Genomic DNA, 27,218 nt, shown 5'->3' with positions numbered 1-27,218 from the left:
TAATCCGACCTGCTCCTAATCCTAATCCCAATCCCAATCCTAATCCTAACCGCACCATCACTACAGCGCCTATAGGGTCACAGAATTTGATGGGTCTCACAATTCGGCACTACACCGGTTCACAAAGAACGCATTTTTGCTGTTAAAATCACACGACTCAGGTTAGTGGAATGATAAAATGCAAGGTCTAAAGAGAAGGTTTTTAAAAGTTGAATTTATTTGAACTCGAGCGCCGCGTTTTTAGAAAGCTGCATCATGCACGAGACACTTGTGCAGTGGAATAAAAAAACGTGTTCTGTGTGAATGGCCCCTTTTGAACGGTGTGCCTCATAGGGTTCTCCTCAATACTATACCAGTTCTATTTATTTTTAACTACTTCTACTAATTATCCATCTTTTTGCTTGTCATTTTTGTGTTTATGAAAAACTGATTAAGCAAAAATATAGTTTATGAGTTTGAAACTCTGTAAAGAGTTTACCCTAGTATGTCCTGTGTTTTTAATGCTGCTAATCTGTGTCTTTGTAAGTGGATCCACTAGCACACATCCTCTAAACCCCTTAAACTCTACAGACAGGGTCTAAACCTCCAAAGCTTGACTATTGCTGGGCACTAAGACAAATTAATGGGTTTGCATCCAATTACACCTATGTAAATAAACATCTGAATGAGAAAATTCCAGATGCATCCACCACTTTGTTGTCTCTTTAAAGCTGTCGAGTGGGTCGGGGTAAAGCCGAAACGCAATTTTAGCAGGAGATGAAAACTCAGCTCTCATTACGGACTGAGCCGGAGTTATGAGGTGGGGATGGTGTGTGTTTGGGGTTTGGAGGGGGCATTGCACCGGGGCGGTGGTTTACGGGGAGGGGGTCACACACAACCAGTGTCTTTGTGTGGCTCTAATCCTCCCAGCCAACACAGCTTTGGCCAGGTTTCATCATGAAAGTGCCATGAAATAACTACTTTTTTTTCTTAGCAGCAAATCTCCACTAATCCCGCAGGCTGAAGAGACAAAGGCTTCTGGGCTCTGAGCTCCAAGCTTTTAATGGGGTTCAGAGGCTGCTCAGCTAAGGTTCTTCTAAATGACTTATTTTGAGAGGACACTAATACAGCTTGACAGGCAAGAACATCGCAAAGGGAGAAAAAAGCAGAGCCTTGAACACAGGGAGAAAAACTTCAGCACAATTCCACGATAGTTTGAAAGGTCAGTCAGGTGTGAAAATATCAGAAATGTGGAAAGTGTTGGTCTAGATGAGCTGTTGCCATTTGACGGCTCAAAAAAGATATCAGTTGATATAAAGTATAGAAACTGTATCAGAACTTTCCTGTATTATAATGTACAGTCTGGCCTAAAACATACGTATAAAAATCTCCACATTTAATTGTAATAAAAGTGAATTCATCAATTGTTGTTTGACATGTTTAGTTATATGAAGGCTAGTTTTATAGATTGACTATGATTGGCTTTTGTATTACAGGAGACCGATTTGACTTAGTAAGAAAGACACAATATATATTGTACAATGTAAAAACTATTATGTTTATGAAGGCCAAAATTAGCAAATATGGACAGTATGTGAGCCGTTTACAATGTTACAAATAAAAAGTGATATAAAGTCATGGAATATAGCTTTAATGTTTTTTTGTGACTGGTATGTTTATGCATAAAGTAATAATTAAAAAAAATCTAACAATATGGATATTGAATATAACATATTCAATATCTCTGTTACTTGTGGATAAGAGAAGATAAGTAGCCTATCCTTAACTGAACACTCACACTTACATGTTCTGTGAAACAAAAAAGAGAAAAAAACACATGCTTAGTAGGAAACCAGTTACAATTTAAAGTTCAAATTTATAGACATTTTAAGAAAGAATTAATTTACCTTTTGAGTGTGTAATTTAATGTCTGAGCTCTATAGAAAATCAGTAATGAGGAGGCTTTCACAAATATGGGTTTGAAAAACAAAAAGGCGGGAACAAAGAACCCTAAACTCTTAACACAAAAACCATTTCAGCATGAGGATACTTCAGGATGAAATGATTCTAAATAGAACTTTTACTATGTTTAAAGAACCTTTAAAGTATCATCTCAAAAGTTTAAAGTCGGTAAGATTTTTAAATGTTGAAAGTCTCTTTTGCTCAAAAAGGCTGCATCTATATAATCAAAAATACATTAACAAAAAAACAGTAATATTGTGAAATAGTACTATTGTTTTCTGCTTTAAAATATTTTAAAATGTAATTTATTCCTGTGATGGTCAGACTTCAGTGTCACATGATTCTTTAGAAATAATTTGAATATGCTGATTTGGTGTTCTTAATATTATCAATTTTGTAGAAACCGTGATAATTTTTTTCCAGGACTCTTTGATGATTACAGAGTTCAAAAGAACAGCATTTATTTGAAATAGAAATATTTTGCAACATTAGGAATGTCTTTACTGTCACTGTGATAAATTGAACTAATCCTTGGTTAATAACTTATTTTTTAAAACCTTACTACAAATGCTTTTTTCTTTTTCTTTTTTTACAGTATATTTACTATGATGTGTATTAAACAGCCAAAAGTAGAATCAAACGAATAATCAAAGTGTTCAGCAAATATAGCATTCCATTAATATTCCCATAGACTTTTGTAAAAATATAGAGAGATCTTATTGTGTAAATCTGCCTTTCTAATAAAGACCAGAATTCCATGACTGTCTGGATACAAACAAACAAACAAACAATCCTTTCCAACAGGAAAGTGGATATAAAATTGAGCCAAATGTGTGTGTGTGTGTGTGTGTGCCAGTCTCATGCCAGTTTAGCCCAGCTCCTGTTTGGCTGCTGTACTGGTTCCTGTGTTGCCCTGAGACACACACACACACACCGAGGAGTGTGCAACTGCCCTGATACTCGTGGGAAACATAATCTAGCTCTCCACATGCCTTGCCTTCCTGGCCCTGAGCTGCACAGTGTCAGGATTTAGCGGAATTTACATCTCTGAACCTCCTGAGCCGCTCCCAGCCGCTCGGCTGCAGTTTTACTGAGGATGATCTGATCTGAGGTGACTGAGGTTTCAGCTGGAGCTAAACTGCTGCTTGAGCTCAATGAGAGAGGTGTTGAGAGATGGATGATGGGATAATGACAAGGAGTGAGATTCAGATTGGTTGATATGTTTGCTTCATAACCGTCTTGTTGATTTACTCCATAATTACAAGTTTTGACACCACAGACTGCAGACTTTGTTTATCCCATGTGTCTTTCATTTTATTGAGTATTTTATTCATTTTCAGATGCTAATAGCTTTAATCCTCCCTTTTTTTTTGTTGAGAGGATTTGATTAGAAGGAAAGATTTCTGGAACATTTAGCCCTAAGAAATTACCCTAATAGGCCACTTCCAGAGTGCATTCTCAAGTTGACATTTTCTGGGCAAAATATGGGTCCAGTTAGCAAAACAAACCAGCCAAGCAAACACCCCCCTTGGAGTTAATACTAACAAAAGCTGGGGAACGGCAGAGAAAGAAGGAAGAGAACAACGGACAATCAAAGGCTGTTATTTTAATCTGCCCAACCCCAGAGATTAGCCGACCACATTGTTTTAATTGTTTTAAAGGGGGGAGCGCAATGCCCGCTCATTGAAGGGGGATGCTTTGCCTAAATCTCCCCAAGTTCAATAGTTTCAAAAACTTGAGCCCCCAAAACCCCCCTTTCTCTCCCTCATCCCACTTAATCCAGGCTAATACCTTTCTTTCTATTGGCTAATGGTTGAAGGAAGCTGAAGTTAATGCCTCTTAAATAGTGGAAACTGAGCTGGAGAGAACCTAAACCGTAGTCAACGTGGAGCATTACAGGTCTGCCTTACCAAAAGAAACTTCATTGTAAAATTGTGAGGGATTTTACCAGCTCCTGTGAAATGTTTCCTTGGGATTTTAAAATCGTATGAGTAAAACAAACAGCAGCTACGCGTACTTTTACAGGGTAAAACAACTGATCATTTCACAGTTCACTGGAAGTTGTAGGTAAGTGTTCATTGTTTTTGTTTTTGTATGTAGAAAATGGTTTTGTTAAACATTTTATTTTCTATCATGTTCTTTTCTACCTGTTCTATATCACATTTTAGGTGCTATTTTTAATTTTAAGCGATACTCATATATTTTATCCTCTCAGCCAGCAGAATGAATTCTGTGTATTTCTGTGGACCAAGAAACGGCCAGGGGCCTTTTCCATTGCAACGCGTCAGCTCGTTGTTCCACGAGGCTCACCAGCAGATGGCGCAGCCGCACCAGCTTCATTCAGCGGCCAGCCCGGCGTCTCTGCAGACTTTCACGGTGGCGGAGCGCCTGGCAGGTGAGATGCCGCCTGGATTTTAGAGACCCGGTACCGGAATATAAATGAAGTGCAGAGCAAATGCAGCATTTGTAAAAATGTAACTTCTAATTCGTAGAGCTTTTAATTAGACACCTTTTACAGTAGTGTTCATATTAGGCCTATAGGCTACGCGTAGCCCATTGATTAAAAATGAACTAGATGTAGGCTAGATGTGTTGGCTAACTTGGCTAAATGTCTAATAATTTGATTATATTCACGAATACATTTAATATAAATAGAATTAAGTTTTAAGTTAATATTAAAATATCTAATATGTTTTTATATGCTTTATTGCTTTATTTCCCTTCTTTAAAAAATATATATATATATATTGTTCATAATTGTATTCAATAATATCTAGCAAGGACGTCTGAAAATGCTTTTAATGTGCATGTTTGCAATTCAATATTACAGATGTTTTTGAAATGTAATTTTATAGCAATCTTATAGGCTAAATTTATTTATTTGCTTAAACAATAGTGTATAAAAGTTGACCTAAACTTAAACTTTGTTTATTTCCATATTCTGAATCCATTCTTCTTTTTTTATGTGGACTCACAAATTTGAGCCCTACAGTATTGTCTGTTAGACAAGCAATGTTAAATATCATGAATTGAATTGTAAACAACTAATAGGTTAAATATCTTCTTCATTTAGAACTCATTCTTGAGGCACGCTACGGGAACCAGCAAAAGCAGCGTCGCAGTCGCACGGCCTTCAATGTGTCCCAGTTACAAGCACTCGAAAAGGCCTTTCAGCAAACCCAATATCCAGATGTGGGCATGAGAGAGAGACTAGCAGTCTGCATCAACCTCCCAGAGGCCCGTATCCAGGTGAGACCCACAGGAACATCTGCAGTGGCCAACAAGCAGAACAAGTCTAAATATTAGGTTCTTTATTGGCATTGATGGTTCCATGACAAACCTTTAACATCCATGCATTGTAAAAAAATAATTTAAAAAAGTTGCTGCCTTAAATTTTTAAGCACAATAAACTTAAATTCTTAAGTAATTTCAACTTAAATTGCATTAACTTGCATTAAAAAATGAGTTGAATCTTGTATAACATAAAAAAACTTGACTTATATTTTGATGAGTTAATCATATGATATTTTTACAGTATGGAAGCTTAATTGCACAAAAGGTTCAAAATGTTCTTCAGATTTTTATTTATTTATTTATTTTTACAAAACTTTTCTCTGAAAGGAACCAAAATGGCATTTTTCAATGGCATTACTGTGAAACACCCATTTTGGAACCTTTCTTTTCAAGAGTGCAGGTTAAATGTGCTTAAAACATCTTTGATTAACAAAACATGTTTCTTCAGGTGTGGTTCAAAAACAGACGTGCCAAATTTAGAAAAGGTCAACGCTTCACACCCCTTCCCAAAGAAGAAAGCCGAGCGCATCGCTCTGCTACTAAACAGCGGAAAGAAGGGGCGAAGGACCAAGAGAAAGGCTTTAATTCAAAATCTCAATCCTCAGTTAGGGAAAACAAGACCATTCCTTCCTCAGCGGACTCTATTCACCTTCATTCCCACCCCAGACTACACTCCTCTGCTGTTCTTCCATTCATTACTGGAGAACACTACCAACAACCAATGCCTCATGCACTTGGGCTGCTGTCTGCAGGTCTGCCTTTCTCTCCTACATATTTACCTATAATGCAACAGCAGCACGGCACGGCCATCAGTCTTGTGCCATTGGGGAAATGCAGCAATCTCATGCTTCAGTCTGCCTGTCAATCTAAATCTGTGGTTCACCACCACCTGGACATGTAGCCATATCATCAACCAATAAGCCACGGTCACCCTTATTAGGACATGAAGAGTGAACAGGTGTTCCGTGTCCCCACAACATTGTAACTTTTACTCTGAGAATAATGGAAAGGTTTGGATTTGGTTATTTTCCTGTAACTTTCATTGTTTTTGATTGTATTTGTACAAACTGGCTTATTTTGTCAACTTTCATGCTCCGTTTTGCATAGCTTAGAGCATTAAGAAAACTATTGTGTTGCACACATATTTGAGCACTTTGTAGATTTTTATAAACTTTTGATCATTTTTAATACAAATAAACATGAAAAACACTCGACTCGGTAATATTCTGCTGTGTAGCTTCTGGGATTGGACACTTGGTTGTCATAATTTTTGTCAATGCAATAAATGATTTTGCCAAATGTGGATCATTCTGAGCATAAACAATGAAAAGGTTACATTTAATTTTTAGTACATTTTCATGTTGCTAGAGTAAATATATGACTATGATTCATTCTTTTTTTCTTTTTTTTTAAATGAATGAAAGCCACAGTTACCCATCACTGAACTGTTTACATACAAAACAATATTCTGATGGTAATATGAATATGGTCATATTTGGATTAAGAAAGCATCATGCAAAATGGTTTGCCGTATCAGTCTGGTTTCTATAAGTTTGAATAAGATTGCTTGCATATGCCTGTATAGATAATCTTATTTGAAAAATTCACCATAACTGAATATTCATTAATATGATGTATAATATAATAGCATGTCCAGTACAAACGTTTTTCTGGGTGATATTAGATACACAGGCAGTTGAGAAAAGTCATTAAAAGCAACAATATTATGCAATATGTCACAACCTGTGTGCTATTGTAAGGATATGAATGATAATTATAGTTGAATCAGTTTAATAAATAAATGGCAAGAGTGAGCAGTTCTAGTTGCTAGTTCCAGAAAAGAAAAACAGGAAATGTCCATGTTCATAGGTTATGCAGAATATGTTGATTACATTCACATCTTATAAAAAATGATATATATCATCTATATTATATATATGTTTTATACTGTATAGGCTATATTATTATTATTTATATATTATACAAAACATCAAATACCCTATATAAACATATTATTCAGAATAAAGGCTTACACAGAAAATGGAATTTAATGGGGAAAAGAGATGCATTTTCTCTATAAAAACAAATGGTTCTGTTATCCAGTTCAGAAAAAACAAAATTTTCCTCTCAGTCATTTTTTGGCATTAGACTCAACACAAAAAACACATTTTTTTCACAGCCTTGTAATCTCTCTAACTTTCCCATATATTTTCCAAACACCATAGACATTTACAAATCTTAGGCCTACTTCAAATTAAATTAGTCATCATGACTCCAATATTTCCAGCAGTATACAACCCTTCAACTGTTGATCCAGGCAAAACATTTGAGTTTTTCCTCCAGGTGGGGACGGTATAAACGCTGTTGCGCGCCACAGCACAGCCGCACATTCACCAATCTATCTACGCACTTTTGAGAACGTATCCACAGCAATGGGAGTGTCGGGTGACGCCGGAGCTTCGTTCACCGAAACGGTAGGCTTAAGAGACAACAGCGAAGCCGGGCTAGTCTTTAGCGGGGAATTAAATCACTTTCCAAAGCATAAATAAAGGACCATGTCGCGGCATACTACATAGGGGACTCACAAGCAGGTAAAAACATCTTTATGTTTCCTCTAGAAAAACATTCCCTCCTCGTTTTAATCGAAAGACTGAAAGGTTCGCTGCTAGACGGCTAATGTGATGTTAGCTAAGTGGGTTGCTAAGCTAGTTCATTTGTGGAGGATTATTGTCATGTTTGTCAAACAAGGCTTGGAGTTGTTTAGCTGGTTTGTCGGTATTTCCTTACCTTTTCGAATATGAAAGGGGATATATTTAGCTTTGAATGTGAAATGAAATACATTTCGACGTGTATTTAGTTCATATTTGACGACTCAGCTAGACAGCCACTCATTTTAAGGACGTTTTTAAGCCACTAGCCAAGAAGGGGCTGAAAGAAAATATTCCGAATGCCTTTAAAGACATATTTAATGTTTAAAGACCTGTTTAAGTATGTAATCTTTGCTAACGTTAGGCCAGGATAGGAAGCTTTCTAGAATTGACACTTCATCATGAAATAAAACAATTTATGGACGGATGATACACTTTCAGTGCCAGGATTGATATAAATATATTTTTATTTTACATTTTATACTTTGTACAACTGATTTGGAAATCTCTTCTGTCAAGGGCATCATCTGTGCAGTTTGAAAACATTAAGGTATTAAGCTCTCGTGGAAGTGAGGTTTAGTGTGGTTTAATTTTTGACAGATATTACATGATTTACATTTTAAAATAGTTGTGCGCCAATTTTGTTCAGTTGTCAGGCTGGAAATGTGTCATATAGCAAAACAGAGGAGCGTTAAACAGTATCTCCCAGTTTCACATAGATGCTAAACAAATTAGTATGGAAAATCAGACTGTGCTTAAGGAAGTTAATGACCAGGCAGCTCTCTTTCTCACTCTTTGTCTCTCAAGCCCAAATCAACACCACACAAGGCCTTGTACATCAACACAAAAGTAGATTTATGGCACCAGCTTCTCTCTTTTGCCTATCTGAGAAAGTAGAAGTAGATGTCTTGGTTTTTACGCAGCCTCTAACACTTGCATGTTTCCTGTTTGAAAGCTAAAACAGTTGAACTGTGCTGCCTAATATGTTATGCTGAAACCTGGTTTGTTTTCTCTTGATATTTGATCAGATAAGTAGAAATAAGTTGTTAGCTGGCTTGTCCTGTTTTCTTGTAGGCAGAGCAACTCAAAACAGCTGTGAACACTAACTTGGCAACCATTATTAGTCAGGCAGTCTTAATTCCAGATTATGCAGCATTACAGTAATCATTTTGGCTTTATCTAATGCACTTTTGTATCAGGTGTTTTTTAGACGATGTTCCTGGGTTATCTGTGAGATTCATCTGTTAATCTGTTATAAGTCTTTCTCTAAATATGAAATGAAATATTTTGTTATGGCGTACTCTGCAATGTGCAACTTCCTTCAAGCATTGATAAGTTGTTTCTAATCTAAGTAGTAGATGGAAACATGCCCTATAATCAGTACTTATACACTAGTTCTTGCCCACAGATCTTGTAATTACATCTGATCCCTATCTGACTGTTGTGATCCCTAACTGACTTGTGGCATGGTTTTCCATTTCGCCCTTGTAGAGCTTGTAATCAGCATTTTTATGGTATCGTGTGGGGTAGTGACCAGCAGACCATCGAAAGACATGATAGACTGCCAGTCCTGATCCGGCTGAATGCATTATGTGCCACGGTGTATGACTAAACGAGGCTGTTTCTTGCTTTACTTGAGGGTATTCACATTTTCAGGGTGTAGTTTAAGAACAGTATAATGTAAGTTACATAATCTTACATAACCCTCTGTTTATTATTCACCTTTAGTAGCTTCTACAGTGGGCAATTAAGATAAAGTGGTTGCTATAATGATTGATTTCATATTGAGAATTGATGTATACAAATTCAGTCCCTTTCATAAAGCAGTGTCCATCACCCCCTTTAACTGTTATAAAAGCTAAGCCGGCAGGATTGGTGATGCATTTATTTTGCTGAATGACAGGGCATAATTTTTCATAATTCTTTTTTGCTCAGGCTAAAGTATTATTATTTCCTCAGACTAGAAAAATGAGCCGTGCATTAATAATCTAATGCATTGAAGCTCTGATGCATTTGTCACTTGCTGAACAAACAGTGGATGTTGAAATTAAGTAGTGAAAATCCCTCCCAAGTGTTAAAGATGTTTTTTTGTTTTTTTTGCTGAGCTGATTGTATATTGCTCATCAGCTCTGGTATCCTTTTACAGCCAGTCAGGCAGCCATTGATCGTTTTAAGTGCATTTTCTGAAGGAAAGCATGACAGTCTTTCCAATAGTTCTTGCATTACCTGCTCCGAGTTTCTTTTCCATTTACATTAACAGCAGTGCTGACCCTGGATGGGAGAGGGGGTTGGTGTGCAGCAGAGATCTCTGACCTTCTACACCGCTTCCCCTCTCCATTATCAACCACACAGGTGTCGTCAAAATTCCTGTTGGAATTGGAAACTGATACGGGCACTGTTAGGCTTGTAATTCTCAACCGTTCTGTTCTCCACACTTTGAAAAAAATCCCATGCCTTGGAGGCAGACCAGCAAAATCTGTTGGTGTAGTGTCATAAACTCACTGGCTCTTGTTTCTTAGATTGCCAAAACTGTGACTGAGTGATTCTTCTTTTTTTCTTTTCTCTTCTTCTCTAAATTAACATCCATTTGTTTCTCTTCATCCAGTGAGGATGCATTCGCATCATGTCTAGCATGCAATACTTTGTCTCTTGCTGTTATTGATTAGGTTTATTGGACCTTGAGGTAATCTGAAAATGGATTCCATGCACATTGAGGATCAGGATTATTGTCTGTGCTTTATAATATCCTGTCATGCCTCTGTCCATCATCATGTTTCATGTTTATTTTTCTAATGGAGGACTCGCTTTAAAAATGCTTTGAAAAAATCAGAATTTCTATCAAAATATTAAACTGAAAAATTTTGCAGACTTATAATATTTTAAGAAGTTTAATTGTAGCCTATAATTGTATTTATTTTATTTATCTTGCCATGAATATAGCCTTTGATGCTGATATGGCAATAAAAGAGAGTTAATTAATTAAAAATACATGGTTATAGTGTAGTGAAGGACTTATTTTAAAATGCATGCTAAATATTAAGATTTCTGCCAAATAGTAAAGTGAGATTTTGTGTAGTTGTTGTAATGTTATAAGATTTTGAATTATATATTATGTTGTTGTTGTTATTTTCTCCCAAGATTAGGCCTATAGCCTTTGATGTTCATATGGCTATACAATTAGTTTATTAATGTATTAAAATGCATGGTCATTCAGGATTAGTATCTGTGTTTTAAAGTGAGTGGAAGACTCGCTTTAAATTTGCATGGAAAACTTTAGAATTTAAACTGTACAATTTTATATTGTTTTATGTTTAAATGTATTTTATTGTTTTTGTTTTTTTTCCCCATGAATATAGCCTTTGATGCTGATATGAAAATAAAAATGTATTAATTAATTAAAAATGCATGGTCATTCAAATTTAACATATAGTAGGAGCAAAAACATGAAATAATGCTCTGGTATGGCTCTGTTTGAAGTTTAATGACTTGGTATATCAAGAATGTGCATGATTGATTAATTTATTGATACTAATTTGTACTCTACTTCTCTTTTCAATGTCTTTCAGGTATCCAGAGAAAGTCGGACTAAACTGCTCGAACCTGTTACTCCTGGTTCTGTCTGAGTCTGCTTATAGCAGTGTTAGAACATGAAGAATGTTCACAGTATTATCCAAGACTGACTTCAAGGAAACCATGAGGAGCACAAGGGGATGTTCACTTGTTTGGTGCCACTAGCAGGAATAGTGTATGTCAGTGTTCAGGAGCGTGTGTGGGTGGATGTGTGAGTGCGTGCATGTGCGTCTGTATGTGTGCGTATGCTAGCATAACCTGCCTGCTTCAGGCAGTGACATGCTACTCTAAGGGCAACTGCACAGTAAAGGAGTCCCATCCACCGAAGGATTAATGCAAGGACGGCACTTTCGGTGATACCCACCACGTCTGCAGAAGACATCGGTTTCTGCTCCTCAAAAATCACCAGTATATAGATACTTTTAAACCCCTTCACTCGTTTGGTCTTCTCTCCATCGTCCCCACACGTTCCCTGGGGGTTGTTTTGAAACTTCTCTGTTTTGCATGGCAGGGGAGTAACCGTGGAGAGGCCAGGGTATCACAAGCTTATGGATTTTGAGAAGAGAGGTGGAAAGGTAGAGACAGAGGAAGGGAAAAGGATGTCGAAAGCAACTGGTAGTAGAACTGTACATGGGGGCCGGGGAACGACCAACTCTGGGGTCCTCATGGTCGGCCCTAACTTCAGAGTTGGGAAGAAGATTGGCTGTGGAAACTTCGGCGAACTACGGCTCGGGAAAAACCTATACACAAATGAATATGTGGCCATCAAATTGGTGAGTGCTGTTGTGAAAAACCACATATTCCCTATATTTATGGGTGTTTTACAATATTTATACATTTTACAGATGTCCTCTTTTTAATGTAAAGCAAGAATTCATCTTAAATAGCCTTTTTGCTTCTGATTCATGATGACTGTTTAAATATTACGCTAGGCAAGATTATTTATTGGATTTTAAGAGTTTTGCATCTAGACATTTGTATTTAAGGTTCATGTAACTCTGTTATTACAATGGGTAGACCCTATTTTAAAAAGGTATGCTTTGCAATGCACATCCACAGCATCCTGGTAATGCACTGTTGATCAGTTGGTCCTCACACATTGTTACAAGTTGCTTTTATGTAGCTAGTGTAACTTTAGAAATCCGATTTGTGTAATAGCTAATGAGGAAAGCACACAGACAGTCTCTGTTCAACTTTCAGAATGTGCAATAAATCATTATGACTGTTTGTTGACGTTTACTCGATTTTTATTTCCTCTTAATGAGCAAATAAGACGTGTATTGATGGGTGGCATTATGGAGTTTTCATTTGCGAGAAAGATGATACCAATTATATTTTACGTTTTGCTAACTTTGGCTGGCTGTCAATGTAAGTCTTTTCTCCATGCAGAGAGGGAAATGGAAGTTAACCTAAAGTACGTTTTGGGCTGTTTCTGGGCCACTACGATAAATGCGAGCGAGTTTAGGGCTTCACTTCTAAACAGGCAGACCGTTTATCCATATGACACAGTAAAGTATTGACTGACCTTGTGGTGAGTGATGTTTATGACGTAACTCACACACTCTCTGTGGGCTCAAATTGGCCTCTAAAACATGAGTAAACATGACTAGGTCCTTTGAGGAAATGGGTGTCCAAAATCCATTTTTATCACAGGGGCGCTTCTCTTAGATGTGAGAAGAGATTTTGCTGCCCCGGGGGGGACTATCACAGACAACTGGATTTCTTCAAATTTTCATTCACGTCATATCAGAAGCTCCTCTGACATGTTCAATTCATGCTACACCCAAACAGAAGCTCAAAGTCCAGTGCTATTTAAAGTCCATGTTGTGTTTTATTATTTGATGGGAGTTTTATAGGGATCATTTTAAGCTGTTGATGGGAGGTCTTCTGTTCTGGGAAATGACCGTCAAGTAACTTGGCACCATGAGAAAGGGATTGTCATAGATAGTGTTTGCACACTTAGTCGCCCTCCTCCCCGGATCCTCCAGTGAAGGATATGATTATCTTTGCATTAGTAACGTCAAAGGCTTCATTATCTTTGCATTGTTGCCTATCAAAGTGCTTTTTAACCGCTCAATGTGAAGTCAAGCACTGTAATTTTAGTGCTAAAATTTAGTATGATGATGCACCCATGCCACTGCATTTCTCTCCACTGTTACGGCTATAATATGGCTTGAATAGGGCTGCTCAGTAAAAAATGCCTTTACTCACTCATACACATGTATTTTAAAGTAGTAGAATCAAATTGTTGAATGTAATCACTAAAAAAGTAACACTAATTTCCCTTCTAAAGCATTAAAAACTGTAGGCCTATACACTTTTTCAATTCGGGGTCTTGTTTAAATCCGATCATGGAATGTAAGCTTTTAAACACTCATAACTTAATATTTTTCAGCTAAAACCCTATTGTATCTAATCAGTAACTTCTCATTGAGTGAATGCACAAAAACAGTTTTAAAGGTTTGAATGTTACCATGTTTTTACCATACTATTACTTCATTTACCCCCTTTTTATTAATTAAAAAAATTTAGAAATTATTTTTCAAGAATGACCGCAAAAAGCAGTGAGCTGCAAGAAAATATATATTTTATCAATATTTCAGATACATTTTATTTGAATATATCATTACATTAAATTTGTAAGAACATAATATGATAATTACCAGTATGAACTCCATTGACTTTAATGGATTTAATTAAATTTATTTGAAAATTCTAACTCACTCAAAACAGTCTATTATGAATTAATGAAACCTACATATTCTTTTTCTAACAAACCAAAACAACATCAATATTACTCTGAAATGTTTTCATACAAAATAAACTTTAACTTTCATATGAAATAATTATAATGATAAACAACCTGCATATCCTTTTCATGTTGCAATGGTTCATTATTCTTTTCTTCTTATTCTTTTCCAAACTGTGATTAAAAAAAAAATCAGGATTATTTTGGTGAATAGAAAGTTCAAAACAGAATTTATATGAAATGCTTTTTTTAATAATGTAAAAGACTTTACTGTCACTTTTGATAAATTTAAAGGGGTAGTTCACCCAAAAATGAAAATTCTTGAATCATTTACTCACCCTCAAGTTGTTCCAAACTGGTATGAATTTCATAAAAGAATATAAAAGAAGATATTTTCAAGAATATATGGGTAAACCAAACAGTTGATGGGGCCCCAGTGACTTTCATATTATGGAAAAAAAAATACTATGGAAGTCAATGGGGTCCATCAGCTGTATGGTTACTGACATTCTTCACAATATCTTTTGTGTTCAGCTGGGTGAACTATCCCTTTAAATTTATCAAAAATGATATTTAATGCAAGTATTAATTTCTTTAAAACATTTTTTTAAAATTTTTGATATTTCTGAATTTGTCTACTGAAGTAACCACAAGCAGAATGTTGCATTTTACCGAGCACCAAAACCTCAAGACACCAACAGTCCTCACCAGCTGCCTTCTGCTTATGTAATGAGTATACCACAAGTTTGTGCTGTCAGTTAAACATTCTCATGGCACACATTTGATATAAGTTGCAAATTAACTGCCTTCATTTTTGCATTTTTGCATTCATTTTGCTGCTGCAGGTTGAGGATTAGCATGAAACCCTCCTGCTGAGCTTATAGTCTTGGGCAAATACATGTTTGTTTGTTTTTAAATTTAACATAACCAACATTGATCAAATGCGTTGCCAATTGATAAGCGCTGAAAGGTTTCTAGAGTTTCTTTTTAGCTTGTATAGCCTAGTTTGTATATTTATTTATTTATTTATTTAGGCACATCTGCACCTGGAGCAAAGGTGAACTCCTGTGTCACTGTTTCCTAACATTTGAGAAAGAAAAGAGCCCAAAGTCAGGCTCTGCCCTCTGATGAAATAAATTACTAGAACAGCAAGAGTGGGAGAAGAAAAAAAGAAAGGAGGAGAGTTGCTGGAACAACAGTAGTTGGAAAGAGAATAAAGCTGATGAAAGGTTCTCTTTGTTCCCTGGTTCTTGTCGACACAGTGCTCCAGTCAGTCCATACTGAGAGGCTCACGAGGGACCCAGAACAGAGCGGAGGAGTGGAAACACCACATAGTTTCTCTCTCTTTCTCATACACGCTTGTGCTGGGGATTCCAGTTGTGTAATACATGTATGACAGCTTCCAAACAGCTTTTGTAGTAATACAAGAGCTCTGGCTTGTTTGACCAGACATGTGTCCACAGATCGCGGTGTGTGATTTCTCTTTCTTTCTGCAATTGGAGTCCAGAGCCCCACCCATATACAGTCTCCTTCATTCTTCATTCTCATTCATCTATTTATCATTCAAGACCGGAAGCTTGGGGATGTGAGAAATGGGCATGTTAGCAGGAGGAACTAATAAATTGGCACAATCTCTAGGCAAGAAGTTTAGTTTTGTCATGGTGTCCATTAGCACTTGTTTAATAATGAAGCGCTAGATCTCTATTGCAGTGATTGACAGCTTTCGTCACTTGATTGAAAGTAGCCAAGCTGCTCATAGAGAGTGTAACTCACAGCTGAATGAGATATTCATCCATCTAGGTGTATGACCAAAGTGTTATATCACAGTGTATGTAATTTTATATCATGACAAGGCCATTGCAGCCCTCTATACTCAAGCTTGAGTTGCCGTTGGCTAGTAATTTATTTTATTTTATTTTACTCGCCAGACTTTTTACATGGTATGCAAGAACAATGCAAAGGAAAAGAAATCTTTATAAAAATGGAATAAACAGTGCTGTCAGGTTTCAGGTAGATAACACTGCATACTCGTCACTGTATAAATTAAATACTGATTAATCCTTATTACAAAAGGTATTCAGTCAAGAGCAGTGAGTGATTTTTGTTGTGAGTCTTTTGTCGTTTGATTAACGTTGATAACAGACAGCAGCAGGAATATTTGGCTATTTCGGATATTTTACTTATGGCGCGTTTCCACCGAGCGGTACGGTACGGTACGGTACGGGTCGGTACCCTTTTATTTGCGTTTCCACTGCCAAAAGTTGAGAATGGTACCAAAAAGCCGAACCGTACCGTACCACTTTTTGGGTACCCTTCCGTTGGGGTACCTAGCACAGTGGTACGGTACTAAAAGGTGGAGCTAGACTCACTGCAGGACGTTGATTGGTTGACAGAGAATCGTCACTTGCGCGTGCTACGAGGGGAATGACAACATAAGAAGCGCCATTTTTTTATATACAGTTTAATATAATATACTGTTACTGTGTCACGAAATATAATTTTAAGAGTTTTTCAGGCGAGAATGTAGTTGTTTAAAGCTCTAATCTGTGGTTTATTTATAAAGATGATTTGTTTTTCCCCGGTTGTGAGATCCATGCGATCAGCGGGCGCTCGGCGCTCATGTTTCCCGGCTGGATGAGCCTTTCCTCGGCTAAGTTAGTTCTTCTGACGTTCGCCGATGACTCCGACGGTAGTGGTTAAACATGAGATATAATTCGTCTTGTGCAGACCTAACGGGCGATCTTTGGTCTCGTGAATATATAATTCGTTCCCTGTCAATCGTTTTGACTGAGGGCTAAGTTTAGTTTCATATTATAGGCTATTTGTATTTAACTTTACTGTTGTAATGTTAGACTAGCGCAGCATTTGGACATTTGACTGAATTGTTTGCTTTATTTCTTATTGTATAGCTTCTTGTACCTTTTACTTAAACTTTTATATTGGCTATTATTGATAAAACTGAAATTTTACAAAAAGAAATATGGTTTCTTGTCATTTTCTTATTACAAGATTATCACTGATGTTTATTGCAACATTTGTACAAATGCATATATTGCCTGTAATGTGTAATTTTTTTTATTATTTAAACGAAAAGAGGTAACGTTAGGGTTGTGTTTTAAATCGTTTTGTTATAAATAGAATAACGTATAACGTGCAGTGAATAATCAATATGCGTTGCGCATGAACCACATTTGTGTCCCTATAATGTTTAATTTATTTAAATGAAAACGAAAAGAGGCAGAGTAGTGTTTTATAACATATTTCGTTTTATTGTTGCTTAAATTTGTACATACAGAGTAACAGAGATAACCGGAGTAGCAGAGCGAGCTGAGTGACGCTTTTAAGAACGCGCTGTACCATGTGCATGTAGGAGTGAGTCGCACATGGCAAGTACAAACTTTGCGTACTTAATATTGAGAAAAGCCTAATGTCGGCGCTTGTCTTCTTGTGACAAACATGTCGAGGAGCAAGAACAAGATCTGCTGTATGTCATCCATTGTAGTTTACTATGTTCTTCTTCGCGCGAAAATTACGTCGATCGAAACACCACGCCTATCAAGTAAGGGTACTGTTGGCAGTGGAAACGCTAGCCAGATCATGGTTAACAGACCCGAACCGTACCGTACTGTACCGTACCGTACTGTACTGCTCAGTGGAAACGAGCCATTAAAGACATAATGCACAATCCAATATACTGATACTGTTACACGTGTTGTCTATCTTGACTCTTTACGTTCACTTAAGTCATAACTGACTGTTTAAGATAATTCGCCAAGACAGGCAGGTTGACAATTTTGTCTGAAATTGTCAGTTCAAGCGCAAGAAGACGTGAAAGAGAACCCAGTTCAGTATTTGTGTGCTGTCATAAATTATAACTTGATGTATATGAGTCCCTCAGTGTTATTAAAGCATTGCTGTTTGAGCTGCGTGAGCTGAAGCTAAAGATGACCACCAGTAAACTGAAGCGCTTTACTACTGCGTTTATTAACTTGACCAATGCATATACACAAAATAAATATAATATTGCAACTTAAAATTGGACAAAATGCTGCGCATGCACATGCGAACTGTGCTAGTCATGAATGTCTATTTGCTCTTTGATTTCTAGCATTTCAATCATGGATGTATCATGAAAGATTCTGCAATGAGTTGTCTGTAATGTCCTGACAGTAAGCAGAAGATTGATTTAATCAGAGTAGATTAGGCCTGCCACATCTGCTCCTCAACTGCAGTGTGAATGACGGCCTGCTCTGGAATCCTCTCTCATTCCCCTCGGGCTGCTCGCACTAGTGACAGTGGTACCAGTCCGTGTATGAAGCTCTGCTGTTAGACCCCTGCAGCTGTTCTCCCTCCATCTGGGACTCTGAAATCTGATCTGAAATCGAGGGGTTGAAGGAGGTGGACACAGACCAGCTGTTTCTGCCTTCTCCAGACTCCTCGACACCTTTGCCCATAATTACTTCAGACTGAAGGCCCTCGTTGTAACTATAGTATCATGCACTTCCGTTAGCTTCAAGTATTTGAGATAGAAACATATAATTTTGGTATTTGTACCAAATTATTTTTAAATTTGACATGAGTTTTACCTATTTGCTTTCTTAATATTTTCGTTATTGTGCGAGGGTCATCAGTGCATGTTAGTCTAAAGATTTTGTTTTTATATATATATATATATATATATATATATATATATATATATATATATATATATAATAGTTTGTCAAAATGTACTTTCTAAGCTTTTGAAATTAGTTTTCTGCTGATAAATACTAATGGAGACAGCATGATATTATTAACCTTTAATATCATCATGATCCAAACAAATCTATATTGATAAAAATAATGTATTTTCTATTGAAACTGTTTTGCAGCAAAAAAAAAAAAAAAAAAAAAATCAAATTATGGAAGTGAAATGTTTAATTTTGTCTTTAACTGCTGACTTCACAAGCAGAGTTGCAGTGTCTCTTCTCAAAAAATACTTATTTTGCAACTTAAATAATTAGTAGAATTAGTGTGGGGCCACAGTAGTTGACTAGTCAATTATTTAGATTCGTTCTTTTTTTCCTCACTGACTTGTTTTTGAGAATAATTAGTTTTGTGCAAACTATAATAAGATTTGGCAAGAGTGTCATGAAACATTACTGGAAATAATGTGCAGACTGTATATATTCATAGCATTCTTATTCTGAGGGCTGCTAGCTTTGCAAACTTCCTCCTTCAGCCCATGTCAGCAATTATGATGTATCCCCACCTGGCCTTTCTAACACCTCATCAGAACATGCATAAATACACAATTGGCACTGCAGATGCTCCTTGGGGCCCAGACGTGCTAGTTAATTTAGTTTGCTGGCACATTTTTGTCAGTTTTGCTTTTGGACCTCTTCAAGCGTCTCCTGCTTGAATTCTTTACTTTTTGAGTCCACAAGATATAATTTCAGAGTTACCAATTTATTCCAGAAGATCAGCTCCTTGAAAATGTCAACATATGCAAACATTGAGGCTGGTTACCAGGGCACAGATTACATGTAATCTCTGTCTTGAAGGTCATTATGTGGACAATCTCACAAATGATAGGGTATTTCAGAGCAATAGATGACTTAACTGCTGTGAAATCACTCCTCTGTGCAATGTTAACCTGTTTAATCTTTGAAATAAAAAATATATTTTTAACGTGACATCTTGCAAATATACTCTTCGGAAGGTTAATAGACCCCAATTTCATGAGACATCACCTATTATTGGCTAATTGCATAGCTAAAAGATAATGTATAGGGCTGTCATTAAAGGTGCCTTATGTAAAAATAAATAAATTCATACTCCACATTCCATACCAGATGGGGGCAGTATACCTCCAGAAAGTGAGTTGGTCTACTCTAGAGTATGAATATCTTCAAGCTACTCCCCTTCACCTTTACCAGTGAATATGTTCATATTCGTTTTGTTCATATTACATTTTTATTGTTAGTTTGAATTACATTAATTTGACAGACAGCATTCGCTGATGTTGACCAAGCTAGCGCCAACGTAACCAGAGCTTCCAATTCTCACGCATTAACCGTGAGACACACGCAAACACTTTTCACACGCTCTCACCCCACACATCAATTTTCTCACGCACAGAAAAATCGCGAAGCAAAGAGGACACGGAGACCGACAGACTAGACAGAGCAGGTTAGTTATGATATAAAAAAATCTCAGCTCTCAGATTCTGTCAATTAAATACCGTTTTGGCGCTTGTAAATGTTACACGACAGATCCCTAGCGCATGTGAACCGATCATCTCTACTAGCTAATAGTAAAAAAATCACGAACACTGAAAGATACAGTAACGTTAGGCTACAACTTACCAAAATGTATTCCTCATACATAATATCGACCAATCAGTGTTTTTTATCATCGTGAAGAGGTCAATAACACAGCTGGAGAACAATTATGTCAGATTTACCTCAGGAAAGCCATTTAATATACATAATATAGGTCACGTAGTTGGCAAGAAAAAAAGAGCAATAGAGATTGTGCTATGTGTACTATATTACAATACTGTATTTATGAACGTTATATACGTTTATCGAACAGCCTTCGATACATTTCTATGTTATAACTTCCCGAAAATCTACACAAACATATAAAACAAACTTCTAACGAAATACTAACAGCATCTTACTTACCAATCCAAACGAAATGTTGCAAGTTCGAAGTCAAACCTCATTTTTTTCATGTCCATTAGTTGTCTCCAGCGATGGAAAGCAGTGCCAATGTTTACTCTGGTTCTGTTCCTTTTTTATCATATTTTATTTGAATGTAGTAGTGGGCAGTAGGCTACTTTCCACACGATTGACATCAGGTTCAAGTACGCCCACAAGCCGTGCGAGTTATTCGTGTATTGCATGTTTGGCTGGTGGTTATGTTGCCGGCATACCGCCTCCCATGGCCGAAACTGGTATTATGACACCTGTCGGGCCGTGGCTATTAATGCTAATTGAGGTTGATATCTCTGCAGCACTATAACTTGACATTTTTTTAATGACATCATCGCCCTTATTTCTTCTCATTCTTTTGATGCATGTAGCTCATTTTTTGGATATTTTTACCTCAATTTTTACATAAGGCACCTTTAACGATTATTTTGGTAATTGAGTAATCGGTCGATTTCGATGAGTAATCGGATATATTTTTTGTGCTAATAAAAGTAGGCCTAAGTGTATTTTAAAATGACTTAAAATACATAACAACAATAACAACAGTGTAAAACGAAATGCTATGAAACACAAAGCGCACCAGACTTTATATGCTTTACCAAATGCATGTTATTGGAAACCCAAACAAACCCAATACTTTAGAGACTGAGTTTGTGTGGAGCTGCATTTACTGTGAACGGAGCTGCTCTGAGACACATGTAACAAATGTAATTAAGGGTAGGGTATGCAATGTTGTTCATAAACACTTTTTGTTATACTGGTTGAAACTCTACACATCCTGATAGCAATCAATAATAGAAGTGGTCTAAATATTTAAAAATGTACATATATCTTCTAGGGGTGTAACAATACACTCATGTCTCGAATCTCTCGATACAAATTGTGATGCTGAACTCTCGATACGATACTATCGCAATATTTTAAGCCAAAATAAAGAGTTTTATTTTATTATTATTACTTTATTATTTTCAGGACCCAAAAATACTCCCCCATTGCATTATTATACATTATATTCAACTTTATATATAGTATAGTTTAATGTAGTAATATCACTTTCTCACGCTGTACTCATGCTTTCAATGCAGGCATTCGTTGGATCTCTTACACAGACAAGCCGCGCACGCACACTCTCCCAGTACTCGCTATTTCCCGCCTCTCCCACTATTAATGCACTATACATGTAAGAATAGACCATCTAAAACGCATTGAATAATCGAATACTACTAAAAATAAATGTGATACGGTGATTTCAATTATGTTTGTGCTTTCACTTTGAGGAGTGCCGTTCCTTATGTGCTTCAGAGATGATCAATGCAATCAATCACAGTTCTAATCGCAAGAAAGCGTGTCAAAATGACTATTGTAAATGGTTACGGTAAATGGTTAGTTCATCCAAAAATGTAAATTCTGCATTAACTTACTCTCATGTTGTTTTCGCACGTGCAAGCATTTGAACTAGGGCTGGCCAAAACAAATTATCACGATAACATTTTTATATCAAGGTCTGATAATTATCGCGATAAATGTAAAATCTTTATTTCTTTCAAGATTAAAGGCAGATTTTTGCTCCTATGTGAAAGTTGTAGAAATGATGTGTTTCTAGGGTTGCAAAGGGGCGGAAAATTTCCGGTAAATTTCCGGAAAGTTTCCGGAAAATTTCCATGGGAAGTTAAGCTGGGGAATTTTGGAAATATTCATTACCACGGCAACCGCTTGCGCGTCCACTCTGAAAGTAACTGTACACATAAGAGACGTATAGATACATTATTTAAGGTTATTTCTATTCGTTAGAATATTGATATATGAACTTGTTGTCAAGTAAGCCCCGTTGCGAGCATGTGCGTCTCTCTAAACTTTCAGTGTGCTGCACTGCTCTTGTTGACTTCTGCGCCTTCCCCCTGAAAATATCACGTTAATTTTGAAAACGTAATTCCTTTTGTGGATCCTCTTGGTCTTTCTTCATGTTTCTTTGACAAATATCAGTGTCTCAGTCTCATGCACGCTGCACGTGAGTTAACCACGCCTACTTATTTAAATGTTGCGGTATACACCGAATAAAAAAATCTGTTACGGTTGACATTTTCTTCTGCGGTAACGATATATACCGTCATACCGCCCAGCCCTACTTATGTGGTAAATAAAGTTATGCTAGCTTATTTAGCATCTAACTTATCAGCTTGCTATCTACTGATTAATACATTTGTATGTGATATTTGCAATTTAAACATTTAATAAATATATTTCCCCATAATATCATCAAAACTTACTTCACTTTGTTTAGTCCACAGGCTCAAATGTGTGCCTTCAATAGTCTTGTGCTTTGGGCTTCTGTACATGTGATGGAGGCATGCACAGTGCCAGTAGGGGGTGTGGTCTCAATAGCCATGCAGTAAGCAGTGTGCTATGTGCATGTGATTGAGGAATGGCATGGATATTCAAGTGTATTTGAATGGCATCTGTTTGTTTTAGTCAAGATTATGCTAAAATTATACTTTCCTCAACTATATTTAAGTTCCCTATGAAGAGCCAACCTTCAACTTTGAAAATTCCCAGTTTATTCCCATAAATTCCTGTAAATTCCCTTAAATTCTCATCAATTCCCATGGAAAGTTTCCATCTTTGAAAATTCCCAGAATTTTGCAACCCTATGTGTTTCTATGTCAACACTATCAACACTGAAATGAATCTGCAGCAGTCAGGTGGTACAAGTCAGAACTCTACAAGTTGTTTGTTCATTATTGTAGTGAATTGTAATATGTGCTTTGAGACGTGAGGTAATTTAACGCCTTCTCTCGTGACACTTTGCAGACTCTGCTCTTGTTGTGCGTGTTCATGTGTTTTGGAGGAGGCGTGGCTTTAGAGAGCACTCTGATGGGGGGTGGGGGTGGGATCTTATGCTTTCAAAGCTAACTTGTTAATGCTAGCCTCTCTGAAATTCCCTACCCTACCTTTAATTAAAGCGCATATAGAGGCTATTAAACCAGCAGCGCAAATATTTAATTTAATCACAGCGTTTGTGAATTCACAATAGCACTATGCTATTTTATGATTTTTAAATTGTTTTAATATATCGTGCAGCCTTAGAAAACAGTCTGCAGTTCATGGATTCTCATTCTGTATTTATTTTTTGAGTACTCAAATTTATTAGAGGATTAATGACAGCCCTAATAATGTGCATTGCTTTATTCATCATAATACAACTCTCATTGAATGTATTTTTTTTTAAAGTAATGCCTGTAACCAGTGATACATTATCCTACATGCTAAGATGTACTAAAGTCCTCTAATGGAGCCGATGATATCATCGATTACAACTGACTGACAAGGATTAACACTGTTCAGCCTCTCACAGTCATTTTTTGGATTACATGTTTCATAATGGAATGGGTGTAAAGGCACAGAACGTCACATTAAAATGAGATCATGGACTCTTGAATTATTTCTGCGCAGTGGATTTATCATCTCTTGAGCTTTTTAATGACGTTAAAGCTTCAGTTTGTAGAAATGCTTTTCGTGGTTGTCCCCTCTCGCTTGCCTACAGTTAACTCATTTGGGGAGATTGTACATGCATACTTAAAGCTCAGCCAGTTGGAAAGTCGAAGAGGAAATTATACTAACCCGTTGATGTCATCGGTTACAGTACATAGATGGGCCGTATATTATATAATAATATAATCAAGTGTGGGTGAAATAATAAATAGTGGAATAAGTCTAAAACGGAGTCAGCATGGAATAAAATGTGACCTGTTTATTTAATAACTTGTTTCTGTTCTTATTATGAATGTTTAATGAGTAATTAATCAAGTATTTTTAGTTAATGTCATATCGCCCTCTTATTTTTTTAAATCACTCCTATCCTTTTCATATAGTAGCGACTACGATTCAATCAATTCCTGAAAAATAAAATACAATTTTTGGTTGAATATCCTATTTCTCTTCTTCTCTACTTTATAATTTCACGTTTAATTCAATGTGTTACTTTCTTTGTAATTATTTATTACGAAATTGATTTTGTTTACTTTACTGCAATACTGTTTAAATACTGTGTATTTGTTGGTTGAATTAGCATATACAAACACTTATATTTCCAACCTTTATTTGACTTCCATTTTCAATTTAGTTTTGAATAGAGTAGTTTTGCTGTTATTTGTTTGCACTCTGAGCATTTTCCTTCTAATATTTCCTACTAATATAATGCTCTTTGGACTTGTCTGTGGTTTTGGGTGGAGCTGTCCATTGGTGTTGGGACAGGGCCCTGAATTCTTGTATTTGCACAAGGCACTGTGCTCACATTAGGAACCTGTGCCAATGCCTTGGGCATCCTGTTTATAGCAGTGATTCATGATGATGATTCTCATTTGCATGAAAAGTAACTGTGTGTCAAAAGTTTGCATGGACTTCACTAACTGCTTCAGATAATTTCCATCTCATTAAATAGAAAACTGAAGGTGAGGGCCTTTAGAACCTGTGTGAGGAGATTCTCAGAGATTTGAATACATCATGTGTAGTCACTCATGATTGATTGATGGATTAATATTAAGATGCTTAAAGAGAGAGTTCAAAATTCTGTCATAATTTACTCACCCTCAAGTTGTTCCAAACCTGTATACATTTTTTTCTTCTGCTGAACATAAAAGAAGTTATTTAAAAGACAATGGGTAACCAAAATGTTTATGGGCACCATTGACTTCCATAGTTTGGAAAAAAAAATACTATGGAAGTCAATGGGGCCCATCAACTGTTTGGTTACAGTCAAAGAAATGCATACAGGTTTGGATCAACTTGAGGGTTAGTAAATGAAAACAGTATTTTCATTTTTGGGTGAATTATCCCTTTGTTTCATTTCAAGCTTCTTTAGATGTTTATCAGATGCTTACATCTTTGAGTTATATCAGTATTTTTTTTCCCTTCACTTCCCCTTAACTGAGAGATTTGGATGGACATTCTGGTTTGCCTAATCTGTCCGATCCCTTCATATTCTTCCTGGAAAGAGCCATGTGTGTGTGACCACGGTTACATCACAGCTCAACAGATGCAGCTCAGCCCCTGCTGTGTCTTCTCGTTTTCTGAGCAAGTAACATGAGCTGGATTGAACCATTAGAATCCAGAGCACAGAGTCCATTACTACTCTACTGATTTTACTTTCCAAATCCACAGTAAGCCTTTTTAAAGAGAACTTTTATTGCATTAAATTGTTCAAAAGTAACAGTAAAGGCATTTATTTTTAATGTTACAAAAGATTCCTATTTCAATCAAATGTTGTAGTTTTGAACTTTCTATTCGTCAAAGAATCCTGAAAAAATAAAAAAGCAGTTTTCCAGATCAACATATTAGAATGATTTGTAACACTGAAGTTAAGGTTGCTACAAATTCAGCTTTGTCTTCACAGGAATAAATTAAAATATTATATTATATTATATTATATTATATTATATTATATTATATTATATTATATTATATTATATTATATTATATTATATTATATTATATATTATTCAGAAGGAAATTAATTTAGACAAAATTAAATATTTAAAAATTATTAATATTAATATTATAAAATGATATAATATCAAGCATCAATGTTACTTGATTTTTTATCCAGATGTTTTTCATTCAAATGAACTTACAGTAAACTAATTGGATAGGAAGACCACATGGAGCTACCTGGGGTTAGGGGTAGCCGAAATGACCAAAACTTACTTCACTTAAGTCATAACTGGCTATGTTTACATGAATATTTTACACAATGGGCGTTTGTGTCACACAACTGAGTTTAAAATTCTGATTTTTGCTTTACCAGCCCAAGAGCTTTTATGACAGAGCCATCGTTACACTATTAAGGTCATGTTTCTTGCCCTGGTCTTTGGTATGATTTGGTATGGTAGTACAACTGTGGTCAGGTGGATGCTACTAAACGCTGAGCTCTGGGTGTTAGCAGGCCCTGGAAGATCAAGAGGCCAGAGTCAGACTGCTGAACTCTGTAACATGACACCTGATTGAGGACTCGCTCAGTGTGTTCTGTTACAGACCATTAACCACTGGAAAGTTTTTTTTCCAAGCAATCTCTCTTGACTTATATACAGGGTGCAGGGATGGATTCTTTATAACAAAGAAAATGTGGGAGGGTGACAGAAGACAATGGGCCCTATTTTAGCGATCTGAAACACAAGTATCAAACGCGAAACGCAAGTAACTTCTTGTTCTCGTCAGGGCCGTAAAAGACAGAGAAGTGACGTTGTATGGGGATGGGAGAAACCCACCCAAATTAGCTTCGGTTAAACAGGCGTACAATAATTTTGGTAAATGTGTAAGCTAGAT

General features: G+C 36.4%; 2 protein-coding genes across 3 annotated transcripts in view; both read left to right on the top strand.

Annotated features, from left to right (window-relative positions):
* The first annotated feature begins 3,808 nt into the window (after positions 1-3,808).
* On the top strand, positions 3,809-6,534 carry dmbx2 (diencephalon/mesencephalon homeobox 2). The gene is made up of 4 exons (XM_084087559.1): positions 3,809-4,008; positions 4,157-4,336; positions 5,015-5,190; positions 5,684-6,534. The coding sequence occupies exons 2-4, from the start codon at positions 4,165-4,167 to the stop codon at positions 6,134-6,136; spliced, it is 801 nt and encodes a 266-aa protein (XP_083943685.1). The 5' UTR covers positions 3,809-4,008; positions 4,157-4,164; the 3' UTR covers positions 6,137-6,534.
* A 1,107-nt stretch (positions 6,535-7,641) lies between these two features.
* The window catches only part of csnk1g2b (casein kinase 1, gamma 2b), a 34,021-nt gene continuing 14,444 nt past the window's right edge, over positions 7,642-27,218 (top strand). For both annotated transcript variants that reach the window (XM_084087554.1, XM_084087553.1), the window contains exons 1-2: positions 7,642-7,826; positions 11,450-12,226. In XM_084087554.1, coding sequence (XP_083943680.1) covers positions 12,002-12,226 — 225 coding nt within the window. In that variant the 5' untranslated portion in view covers positions 7,642-7,826; positions 11,450-12,001. The remainder of the gene's footprint in view (positions 7,827-11,449; positions 12,227-27,218) is intronic.

The sequence above is a fragment of the Abramis brama genome, assembly GCF_963993115.1.
Source record: "Abramis brama genome assembly, chromosome: 16".
Lineage (NCBI taxonomy): Eukaryota > Metazoa > Chordata > Actinopteri > Cypriniformes > Leuciscidae > Abramis > Abramis brama.
This window is presented reverse-complemented; position numbering and strand designations above follow the sequence as displayed.

Bases quoted from the DNA above. Each gene is read 5' to 3' on its own strand.
- dmbx2 (XM_084087559.1), top strand. From the start codon at position 4,165: ATGAATTCTGTGTATTTCTGTGGACCAAGAAACGGCCAGGGGCCTTTT. The intron at 4,337-5,014 runs GTGAGATGCCGC...TTCTTCATTTAG, and splicing joins GGTGGCGGAGCGCCTGGCAG to AACTCATTCTTGAGGCACGC. The intron at 5,191-5,683 runs GTGAGACCCACA...ATGTTTCTTCAG, and splicing joins TCCCAGAGGCCCGTATCCAG to GTGTGGTTCAAAAACAGACG.